General features: G+C 37.4%; 1 protein-coding gene across 1 annotated transcript in view; it reads left to right on the top strand.

Moving 5' to 3' along the window:
• Positions 1–12,661, top strand: part of KPNA1 (karyopherin subunit alpha 1) — an 81,832-nt gene that overhangs the window by 35,006 nt on the left and 34,165 nt on the right. Inside the window, exon 3 of the mRNA XM_053565316.1 lies at positions 11,619–11,726. Within this exon, the coding sequence (XP_053421291.1) occupies positions 11,619–11,726 (108 nt within the window). The remainder of the gene's footprint in view (positions 1–11,618; positions 11,727–12,661) is intronic.

Genomic DNA, 12,661 nt, shown 5'->3' with positions numbered 1-12,661 from the left:
ACTCTCAGCATCTCCGAGTTTGACTTTTTAAAATTTTGTCTGTAAGTGAAATCACGTGGTATTTCTGTGCCTTGGTTATTTCTTTAACATACTTTATTCATGTTGCAAATGACAGGATTTCCTTCTTTTTAAAAGACCGAATATTAGTCCATTGTGTGTATATATACCACATTTTCTTTATCCATTTATCTTTTGACATGTAGGTTGATTACATTTCTTAGCTGTTGTAAATAATCTACAGTGAACGTGAGAGTGCAGATATCTGTTAGATGTATTGATTTCATTTTTTTTGGCTGTATACCCAGTAGTTGGATTATGGGATCATAAGGTAATTCTGTTTTTAGTTTTTTGAGGAAACTCCATTCTGTTTTTCATAATGGTTGTAATACTATAAAGTACATTCCTACCAGCAGTGTGCCAGAGTTCTCTTTACTCCACATCCTTGCTAACACTTGTTCTTTTACTGTCTTTTTGACGATAGTCATTTTATCAGGTGTGAAGCAATATCTCATTGTTTTTAATTTGTATTTCCCTAGTGATTAGTGTTGAGCATTTTTTCATATAATCTGTTGGTCATCTGTATGTCTTCTCCTGAGAAATGTTTAGTGAGGTTGCTTTTTTAAAAATCAGGTTATTGGCTCAGCGCCTATAGCTCAAGTGGCTAAGGCGACAGCCCCATACACCAGAGCTGGAGGGTTTGAATCCAGCCTGGGCCTGCCAAACAATAATGACAACTACAACCAAAAAACAGCCAGGCGTTGTGGTGGGCGCCTGTAGTCCCGGCCAGTTGGGAGGCTGTGCCCAGGAATTGGAGGTTGCTGTGAGCTGTGATGCTACAGCACTCTCTCTACCCAGGGCGACAGCTTGAGGCTCTGTCTCCAAAACAAAACAAAAAAAAAAAGGTTATGTGTTTACTTACTGTTGATTACTTGAATTCCTTTACATATTTTAGATATTAAGTCCTTATCTGATGTATGGTTTGCAAATATTTTCTCCCCTTCTGAAGATTGCTTCTTCACTCCTTTGATTCTTTTGCTGTGCTTTTTAGTTTGCCATAATCCATTTATTCTATCTTTTGCTTTCGTTGCCTTTGCTTTTTGGAGTTATATCCAAAAACTGATTGCCTGGGCCACTGTCAAGAAGCTTCCCCCCCATTTTAGTTGTATAGTTTTTAGGTCTTATGTTTTAAGTGTTTAATCCATATTGAATCGATTTTTACATAAGGTATTATATAAGAGTTCTAGCTAGGCATGGTGGCATGCCCTTATAGTCTCAATAAATTGAGAGGCCGGGGTGACAGGATGGCTTGAGCCTAGGAGTTTGATGCTTTAGTAAGCTGTGATTGTGCCAGTGCACTCCAGCTTGGGTGACAAAAGCAGGACTCCATCTCTATTTAAAGAAAGAAAAGTTCTTCCAATTTCATTCTTTTGCATGTGGATATCCTATTTTCTCAGCACCATTTATTGAAGAAACTGTCTTTTCCCCTTTTGTGTGTTTTTAGCACCTTTATCAAAAATCAATTGACTATAAATGTGTGGATTTACTACTGGACTACATAGTCTGTTCTATTGGTCTATGCGTCTGTTTTTATGCCCAGTACCTTGCTCTTTTGGTTACTATAGTTTTTAGTGTACAGTTGACTCTTGAGCAACGTAGGCTTACAGATCTTCTACCTTTGCCACACTGAGAGAGACAGTGTGACCACCCCTTCCCCTGCCTACTTATCATGAAGATGACAAGAATGAAGGCCTTTATGATGATCCACTTCCACTTAATGAATAGTAAATATATTTCTCTTCCTTATGATTTTCCTAATAACATTTTCTTTTCTGTACCTTACTTTATTGTATATACTACATATAACATACAAAATATGTTAATCAACTATTGTCACTATTATCAATGAGGCCTCCATCGAATAGTAGCTAATAATAGTTAAGTTTTGGGGGAGTCAACTGCACAGGGGCTTAATGCCCATAACCACCACATTGTTCAAGGGTCAGCTGTGTTTTGAAGTCAGTAAATGTAATGTCTCTAGCTTTACTCTGTTCAAGATTGCTTTGGCTATATAGGGTCTTTTATGGTTCCATATAAATTGTTGGATTTTTTTTTTCCTGAGAAAAATGTCATTGGAGGGCGGTGCCTGTGGTTCAGTGGGTAGGGCACTGGTCCCACATACTGAGGGTGGTGGTTTCAAACCCGGCCCCGGCCAAACTGCAACAATAAATAGCCAGGTGTTGTGGCAGGTGCCTGTAGTCCCAGCTGCTTGGGAGGCTGAGGCAAGAGAATTGCCTAAGCCCAGGAGTTGGAGGTTGCTGTGAGCTGTGACACCACGGCACTCTATCTAGGGTGATAAAGTAAGATGCTGTCTCTAAAAAAAGTCATTGGAATTTTGATAGGGATTGTATTGAATCTGTAGATCACTTCAAGTAGCATGGACATTTTATTATGGACATCACAATCTTCTAATTCATGAACATGGAACATCTTTCCATTTATTTCTTTAGTTTCTTTCATCAGTGTTTTATAATTTTTATTGTATAGGTCTTTTACTTTCTTGGTTAAATTTATGACTAAGTATTTTATTTTTGTAACTATTACAAATGGGATTTAAAAAAATTGTTTTCAGGTATTTTCTTTCTAGCATGTATGTAATAGAAGTGCTGGCTTGGCACCGTGGCTCACGCCTAGCACTCTGGGAAGCCAAGGCATATGGATGGCCTGAGCTTAGGAGTTTGAGACCAGCCTGAGCAAGAGCCAGACTCCTGCTGTCTCTACTAAAAACGGAAAAAACTAGCATTATGGCGGGCTTTTATAGTCCCAGCCACTCAGGAAGCTGAGGCAAGAGGATCACTTAAGCCCAGGAGTTGGAGGTTGCTGTGAGCTATGATGATACCATGGCCCTCTCCCCAGGGCAACCCAGTGAGACTCTGGGAGGCAAAGTAAGTGCTTCTTATTTTTGATTTTTATATTCTGTTGCTTTCCTGAAATTTTACTAGTTCTAATAGTTTTTTTGTGGAGTCTTTAGAGTTTACTGCATATAACATAGTGTCTTCTGCAATCAGAGACAATTTTTAACTTCTTCCTTTTAAATTTGGTTGCCTTTTGTTGTTTTTTTCTTGGCTAATTGCTCTGGCTAGGACTTCCAGTACTATGTTAAGTGAAGTTGGTGAGAGGGAGTATCTGTATCTTGTTCCTGATTTTAAAAGAAAAGCTTTCAACTTTTTAATGTTTAATATGATGTTGGCTGTTGGTTTGTCATATACGGCCTTTACTGTATTTTGAGGTAAATTCCTTCTGTACCTAATTTATTGAGCGTTTTTATCAGGAAAGTATGTTGAAATTTGCCTTGATGCATTTTCTGCATCTTACTGAAATGATCATGTTCTTGTCTTTCATTCTGTTAATGTGGTGTGTCACATTTATACTTTTTTTTTTTTTTTTTTTTTGTCGAGATAGAGTCTCACTTTATCGCCCTTGGTAGAGTGCCGTGGCATCACACTGCTCACAGCAAACTCTAACTTCTGGGCTTAGGCGATTCTTTTCCCTCAGCCTCCCGAGAAGCTGGGACCACAGGCGCCTGCCACAATGTCTGGCTATTTTTTTTTTTGGAGTTCAGCCAGGATTGGGTTCGAACATGCCACCCTCCGTATATGGGGCCGGCGCCCTACCCACTGAGCCACAGGCACCACCCACATTTATACATTTTTATATGTTGAACCATTCTTGTATCCTTGGGATAAATCTCACTCAGATCATCTTGGGTTTTAATGTTTTTGTTTTTGTTTTTGTTTTATTGTCGGGGATTCATTGAGGGTACAGACAACCAGGTTGCACTGACTGCGTTTATTTGGGTAAAGTCCCTCTTACAGCTATGTCCCACCTCCAAGAGGTGTGTCACAAACCATGACTTAGATCATCTTGAATGATGCTTTTAAGGTGCTGTTGAGAGTTTTAGTTGCTAGTATTTTGTTGAAATCCAGAAGCATTTGTTGAAAAGATAGTACCTTTGTCAAGGATCATCTTACTATATGTATGGGGTGTATTTCTGGGCTTTCTTTCCTGTTTTCTTTTCTTTTTTTTTTTTTTAATTTTATTTTTTTTATATTTTTATTTTTTTTAATTTCAGCTTCCTTGTTCATTCTTCTTCATTTGAAGTACTTTTTTTTGTTGTTCATTTTCTTCTTCCTCTGGCCATGTTTTTGAGATTAGTAGAGACAGGGTCTTACTCTGGCTCACTGCTGTTCATACTGATCTCGAACCTCTGAGCTCAGGTAATCCACCCGCATCGGCCTCCCACAGCTCTTCTTTCCTGTTTCATTGATCTGTTTGCCTGGTCTTTCTTTGACCAATACCATACTTTCTTGATTCCTGTAGCTTTAGAGGTTGGGTAGTGTCAGTCTTCTAACTTTGTTCTTTTTCTTGAATATTTAGTTGGTTATTCTGGGTCTTTGACCTTTGTATATAAATTTTAGAATCATTTTGGTGATAACTACAAAATAACTTGCTGGGATTGTGGTTGTATTGAATCTGTAGGTCTAATTGGTAAGAATGGACATCTTGACAATATTGAGTCTTCTTGTCTGTGAACATGGAATAATACCTCTTCACTTCTTTAATTCTTTAATTTCTTTCATCAGAGTTTTGTAATTTTCCCCATACAGCACTTGTATATATTTTGTTAGATTCAGACCTGAATGTTCCATTTTTTTGAGTGCTAATGTTACTGTTTTTAATTTTAAATTTCACTTGTTCCTTGCTAACATATAGAAAATTGATTGAATTTGAATAGATTGAAAAAACTCCCAGAAGTAATAAGTAACTATAGCAAGGTGAATTTTCTATATTAACCCTTTATCAGATAGCAACCTTGCTATAGTTACTTACTAGTTCTGGGAGTTTTTTTGTTGGTACTTTTAAAATCTTTTTCTGTATCTGTTGATATGATCATGTGATTTTTCTTCTTTAGCCTATTTGATGTGATGGATTATATTAATTGATCTTTGATTTTTAAGTGTTAAATTCTGCTTGATCATAGTGTATAATTTTTTTATACATTGTTGGGTTTGATTTCCTAATATTTTGTTAAGGATTCTGTATCTGTATTCATAAGAGAGATTGCTTTGTAGGAAGGTCTTTGGGGTTTGTTTCTTTTTTTTTTTGGAGACAGTCTCATTTTGTCACCCTCAGTAGAGTTTTGTGGTGTCACAGTTGATAGCAACCTCAAACTCTTGGGCTTAAGTGATTCTCTTGCCTCAGCTTCTCAAGTAGCTGGGACTACAGGCGCCTGCCACAAGGCCTGGCTATTTTTTTGTTGCAGTTGTCATTGTTTAGCTGGTCCTGGCTAGGTTCAAACCTGACATCCTAGGTGCATGTGGCCAGCACCGTAACCACTGTGCTACGGGTGCCAAGCCTCTTTGGGTTTTTTTTTTTTTTTTTTTTGTTACTGGTTCTGTTTCTTCCCCTCCCCCCTTTTTTTTATTGTTAAATCATAGCTGTGTACATTAGCGCAATCGCCTGTACCCATTCTAAGATGCACCATAGATGTGGCCCCACCCATTACCCTCCCTCCACCAACACCGCCCCCCTCCCTTCCCCTTCCTTGGCCCTTTCCCCATAGTCTTGTGCTATAGTTGGGTTATAGTCTTCATGTGAAAGCTAAAATTTAGCTTCATAGTAGGGCTGAGTACATTGGATACTTTTTCTTCCATTCCTGAGATACTTTGCTAAGAAGAATATGTTCCAGCTCCATCCATGTAAACATGAAAGAGGTAAAGTCTCCATCTTTCTTTAAGGCCGCATAGTATTCCATGGTATACATGTACCACAATTTGCTAGTCCATTCGTGGGTTGATGGGCGCTTGGGCTTCTTCCATGACTTAGCAATTATGAATTGGGCTGCAATAAACATTCTGGTACAGATGTCTTTGTTATATTGTGACTTTTGGTCTTCTGGGTATAAACCTAGTAAGGGAATTATAGGATCGAATGGCAGGTCTATTTTTAGGTCTCTAAGTATTCTCTAAACATCCTTCCAGAAGGAACTATTAGTGGGCATTCCCACCAGCAGTGTAGAAGTGTGCCCTTTCCTCCAATCCACGCCCACATTTCTGGTTATGTGGGCTACTCTTACTGGGGTTAGGTGATATCTCAGAGTAGTTTTGATTTGCATTTCTCTGATGATTAAGGATGATGATCTTTTTTTCATGTGTTTGTAGATTGTGCGTCTGTCTTCTTTAGAGAAGTTTCTCTTTAAGTCCCTTGCCCACCCTGAACTCTTTGGGGTTTTTTAAAAACTTTTTTTCTTCTTTTGTTCCTTTCTCTCTCTTTTTTTTTTTATTTTTGTTTTTCTTTTTATGTCTCTGGTTTTGATATTTGTCAGATGTTGGCCTTTACAGAATGATTTTATAGAAATAGAAAGTATGTCTTCTGCTTTGGAAGAAATTGTAGAGACTTGGTATAATTTCTTCGTTAAACGTTGAATAGCATTCACCAGTTAAAACCCATCTGGCTGGTGTTTTTTATTTTGAAAGGTTATTGGTCAATTTCTTTACTAATAGTCTTATTCAGATTGTTTCATATTGTCTGAGTTTTGGTAGTTTTGTGTCTTTCAATGAATTGGTACAATTTATCTAGGTTATCAAATTTGGCAAAGGAGTTACAGTATTCTTTTGTTCATGGATTTCTCATTTCTGATGCTAGTAAATTGTGTCCTTTTGTCTTTTTTATATTAGTTTGCCTGGCTAGAGGCTTATAGATTTTATTGATCTTTTGAAAGAACCAGCTTTTGGTTTCATTGATTTTTTTCTCTGTTCATTTCCTATTTTCAGTTTCATTGATATATGTTCATTTTTATTCTTTGTTGTTGTTGTTGCTTACTTTGAATTTGCTCTTCTTTTTCTGGTTTTGTAAGGTGATTGATTAGGCGATTTTAAATCTTTTGTCTTTTTTAATATATATATTCAATGCTATAAATTTCCCCCTAAGCACTGCTTTTGTATTATCCCTTTCATCCAGATTTTTGACAAGTTTTCATTTAGTTTTAAATATTTTAAAATTTCTCTTGATCTCTTCTTTGACCCATGTGTTCTGAAAATTGTTATTAGTTAATAATTTTCTTTCTTTCTTTTTTTTTTTTTTGTAGAGACAGAGTCTCACTTTATCGCCCTCGGTAGAGTGCCATGGCATCACACAGCTCACAGCAACCTCCAACTCCTGGGCTGAAGCGATTCTCTTGCCTCAGCCTCCCAAGTAGCTGGGACTACAGGCGTCTGCCACAATGCCCAGCTATTTTTTGGTTTGCAGTTCAGCCGGGGCCGGGTTTGAACCCGCCACCCTCAGTATATGGGGCCGGCGCCTTACTGACTGAGCCACAGGCGCCGCCCTAGTTAATAATTTTCATATATTGGGGGATTTTAATACCTTTCAGTTACTGATTTGTAATTTAATTTCATTGTTGCTGAGAGCAGACATTTCCCACTTCTGTTGTTTTAAAAATTGTTAGGATTATTTATGACACGGTGGGGGAAGGGGAGAGCAGAGAGAGAAAGAAGGAGGGAGGGGTGGGGGAAACGAAGAGCAGAGAAAGGGAAGGGAGCCGGGTGGGGTCTTGGTGTGTGACACACCTTGGTGTGTGACACACCTACAAGACACAATTGTAAGAGGGACTTTACCTAACAAATGCAATCCGTGTAACCTGGTTTCTTGTACCCTCAAATTAAAAAAAAAAAAAAAGTTGTTAGGATGAGTTTTATGGCCCAGAGTGTGGTCTATATTGCTGAATAATCGTATGAGCTTAGAAATCTGTATTAAGCTGTTTTTACATGAATCAGCCTGTGAATGTTCATTATATCCGTTTTATTAATGATATTGTCCAATTCAGTTATGTCCTTATTGGTCCTGTTGTTGACAGAGGAATGTTGAATTCTCCAGCTATAATAGTGAAATCGATCTTTTTTTTTTTTTTGAGATGGAGTCTCAAGCTGTCACCCTGGGTAGAGTGTTGTGGCATCACAGCTCACAGCAAACTCCTGGGCTTAAGCGATTCTCTTGCCTCAGACTCCCAAGTAGCTGGGACTACGGGCACCAGCCACAGTGCCCAGCTGTTTTTTTGTTGTTGCACTTGTCATTGTTGTTACAGCTGGCCTGGACTGGGTTCAAAGCCATCCCCCTTGGTGTATGTGGCTGGCGCCCTGCCAACTGAGCTATAGGTGCCGCCATGAAATCAGTCATTTTTTCTTGCAGTTCTGTTAGTCTTTGCCTACATATTTTTACATTTTGTATTGTTAGACTTATACATGTTAAGTATGTATAAGTGAGCCACCCCTCCTGGCCTTAATCGAGCATTTTATATTGACTTTCATTTTCTTTCCTTTCTTAGCGTATGTATTGTACTACTTTTTTTTATTTCGTTTAGTGTTTGCCCTTGAGTTTGGAATGTACATTTATCCAAGTTCACTTTCAAACAACACTATACATCTTCACATACACTGATTACCTCAAAATAAGATAGTCCTGTTCCCTCCTTCTTCCCTCCTATTGTTGCTGTTGTTCATTTCACTTATACAGAAACATACATGACCATACATAAGGTATATACCCCTAAGTGTACATGGTCAAATACGTTGTGGATGTTATTATTTTAAGCAAAGTGTTACGTGTTAGGTTAGTTAAGAATAGAAACTCTAAAGTTTTAATTTTACTTTCACTTAATCATTTTCTGATGTTCTTCCTTCCCTTAGGTAGATACAAGTTTCTTACCTATATCATTTTCCTTTTCTCTAAATGACTTCTAACATTTCTGTAAAGCAGGTCTACTGGCAATAGCTTTTGGTTTTCTGAGAAAGTCTTATTTCTTTTTCACTTCTGAAGCATGCTTAGCTTTAGGTTTGTTCGCTTTTTTTTTTTTTTCTCTCTCCAGTGCTTTCTTCCGGCTTATGTGGGTTTTGCATAGTTGGACATAATTCTTTGTTCATATATAGGAATAGAGTTTTTTCCTTTCTGAGATTTTTTTCTTTGTCTTTCATTTTCTTTTGTTTGAAAATGATATCCCTAAGTGGTAGTGGGTTTTGTATGTGTGTCTTTTCTTTATCCCTGTCCCCCCTGCCCCTCTTTTTGCTTTTATCCTGCTTGGTGGTCTCTGAGTTTCCTGGATCTTTGGTTTGATGTCTGACATTTGAAGAAATTCTCATTCATTATTATATCAAATTGTTTCTTTTGATTTCTCTCTGTTCTCCCTTCTGGTATTTCTGCTGCATGTTTGTTATACCATTTGTAGTTGTCCCATAGTACTGTATATTCTGTTCTGTTTTTTTTTTTTTTTTTTTAAGTACTTTTACTTTTCAGTTTTGCAGTTTTCTAATGAGATGATTTCAAGTTCAGAGATTATTTAGCTGTATCTAGTTTACTTATAAGCCCATAAAGACATTTTCATTTCTGTTACAGTGTTTTGATCCATTGCATTTCTTTGTGGTTGGTTTTTAGAATTTTCCATCTCTCTCCTTACATTGTTCTCTCCTATCTCTTCTTTTATGCTCTCTATCTACATTATCCATTAAAGCCTTTAGCACATATTAATTGTAGTTTTAAATTAGCAGATCTAATAATCCCTACCAAATCCAAACCTGGGTTTGATGCTTGCTCTGCCACTTCAAACTGTGTTTTGTATCTTTTAATATGCCCTGTAATTTTTTCTTAATAGCTGAACATGATATATTGGGTAAAAGAAACTTATAAATAAGCCTTTGATAGTTGATTATGGTATTAAGGTAATGTTGGCTTCATAGAATGAGTTAAGAAGTACTCCCTCTGCTTCTGTCTTCTGGAAGAACATGATTATGTGCTGATCACAATACTAAGTTAAGATTCAAAGGGAATCTTCTGTAGGGCTTTGGCAGTTTTTCTGTGTTGCAGCCTCACTTGTAAATTTTAGGTGTCTTTATTTCTCAGTTTTAAACTTTTGTTTCCTCAATTCAAGGAACCTCTAAGCTCTGTCTGGTTTTACTCTCCCTGCACTGCAGCACTGGAAATAGACAATATTTCCTGCACTGGAAATAGACAATAATCTGCCACAATTATGGGGCTTATCTTGTTTTTATTTTCTCTCTGAGAGATCACTGCCCTGTGCTTCATGTTGTCCAGTGGCTGAAAATATTATTGTATATATTTTGTCTGCTTTTTAGTTGTTTAGGATGGGGGAGTATGAGATACTATTAGTCCATCATGGCTTGAATTATTGTACTTCCCAGGCCTCTCAAGGATGTAATGGATATCACCTTAGATCACCGGTTCTCAACCTGTGGGTCACAATCCACAAGAACTGTGTTAAAGGGCTGCGGCATTAGGAAGGTTGAGAACCACTGATCTAAACATTTGTACCCTCATATCAAATTTGAAATTTAAAAAAATTTTAAAAAAATTTTTAAAAAATTTAAAAACAGTCTTTTTTTTTATATTACTTATATTTTATTGGTAATGTGTCATTACACTATTATATTATATAATATGTTAATCATCATTTTATTGTTTTTCTCCCACACTAAAATGAAGAAAATGTCCAGAACAGTGCCTGGCACCAAGTTGCCATGCAGGAAATATTTTTTGAGTAAATAAATGACTCTTACCCATTACCCACCCTCCAAAAATGCTTGTTTAAGATTAGTCCATTTCAGGCAGAAAATATTTCTTTTTTTTTTTTTTTTTTTTTTTTTGGTAGAGACAGAGTCTCACTTTATGGCCCTCGGTAGAGTGCCATGGCATCACACAGCTCACAGCAACCTCCAACTCCTCGGCTTAAGCGATTCTCTTGCCTCAGCCTCCCGAGTAGCTGGGACTACAGGCGCCTGCCACAACGCCCAGCTATTTTTTGGTTGCAGTTCAGCCTGGGTCCGGTTTGAACCCGCCACTCTCGGTATATGGGGCCAGTGCCCTATCAACTGAGCCACAGGCGCCGCCCTCAGGCAGAAAATACTTCAATGAGTGTGTTATTAAGAGGTCAGTTTAAATGAGGGGTTCACATTGACCCCTACAGAGGCAGCCTTTTAAATGTCGGTAATTGGCTTTAAAAATAAATTACATTATTTTGTTAATTCAATTCTCCACGGGCAGTTAGACTTCTGTTTTTAAAACAGGAGTCTGGGAAAATAAGTCACTTTAGTCGACTCCTGTCTTGGTTGTGGTCCTTCTTAAATACCACATCTGAGGCACAGTGTGAAAAAAGCAAGAAGCTCCCTTCAGCCTGGGGCACCAGGCACAAGACGCTGACCCACGGTTTCTGCCAATTAGTTTCCAAATCCCATCCAGAGCTCCTTCTGTGACCAGCTTCATCTCAAAATGTGCTCCCTCCGTTTTCCTCTGTCCTGGGGAAGGATCTGCTTCCAAGCACACATTGCCGTTGGCAGTTCTCAGCACCTGTGGGCTACTTCTGCCCACGACTGCCCTGGGCCTACCATCTGCATTCAAGGTGTTTTTTAAAGCACAGGAGACATTTCAACATAAATCTGATCGTGTCACTGTCCCTGCTGGTTTTGGTGGTTTCTCATGATCCAAAATCCTCTACCTTACACATAGCTTATTATCAGGATCCAAGAAGCCTCTACTAACAGTCTTTTATATTTCAGTTATTTAAGCGGAGAAATGTTGCTACAGCAGAAGAAGAAACAGAAGAAGAAATTATGTCAGATGGAGGCTTTCATGAGGCCCAGATTAATAACATGGAGATGGTGCCAGTAAGTAAAATAATGAACTGTCTTGGTGTTTTTGTGATGGAGATAAGAGATGTAGATCTCTTTTTGAATTAAAAGAAAAAAGGAAGATTAGATGGCTATAAAAAGTACTTGGCATTTTATTTTCAGACAGAAGGTATATAACTTAATCTCATGGTCCATTAAATATTTATTATATTTTGGATAATGTTAAATAAAACAAAATTATAAAGATTAATTCAGCCATAAAAACTTAGAGGTTATAAATACAAGATACTTTCAATGAAATCACAATTTCATTGGCAAAATGAAATTGGCAAAATTGGTGTTTATATGATTTATTGGTGTTTATATTCATTTCATTGGCAAAATTGGTGTTTATATGATTTTAAAAATTAATTCCACATTAGAACTGTTGGAATTTTTGGAATTATAAGCTATTATGTAACTTTTTTAAGTTACAAAAGAGATAAAAATTATGCTTTATTTATGTGATTTAGACCTCCAGTGTATTATAATTAATCATACAAATAGATGACATATTTATATATACTTTTTAAATTTTTAAAAATATTTATTTATTTTGGAGACAGTCTTACTCTGTTATCACACTCTAGAGTGCTGTGGTATCAGCCTAGCTCTCAGCAACCTCAAACTCCTGGGTTCAAGTGATCCTCTTACCTCAGCCTCCTTACTAGATGGGACTACAGGTACCTGTCACAACATAAATATTTTTATTTATTTATTTATTTATTTATTTATTTATTTTTTAATGTTATTTTTTGAGACAGAGTCTCACTTTGTCACCCTTGGTAGAGTGCTGTGGCGTCATAGCTCACAGCCACCTCTAACTCTTGGGCTTAAGTGATTCTCTTGCCTCAGCATCCGGAGTAGCTAGAGATATAGGCACCTGCCCCAATGCCTGGCTATTTTTAGAGATGAGGTCTTGCTCTGACTCA

Source organism: Nycticebus coucang, chromosome 16 (assembly GCF_027406575.1).
Source record: "Nycticebus coucang isolate mNycCou1 chromosome 16, mNycCou1.pri, whole genome shotgun sequence".
NCBI classification, from domain to species: domain Eukaryota; kingdom Metazoa; phylum Chordata; class Mammalia; order Primates; family Lorisidae; genus Nycticebus; species Nycticebus coucang.
Note: the sequence above shows the minus strand (reverse complement) of the source record. Positions and strands in the feature narration are given on the sequence as shown.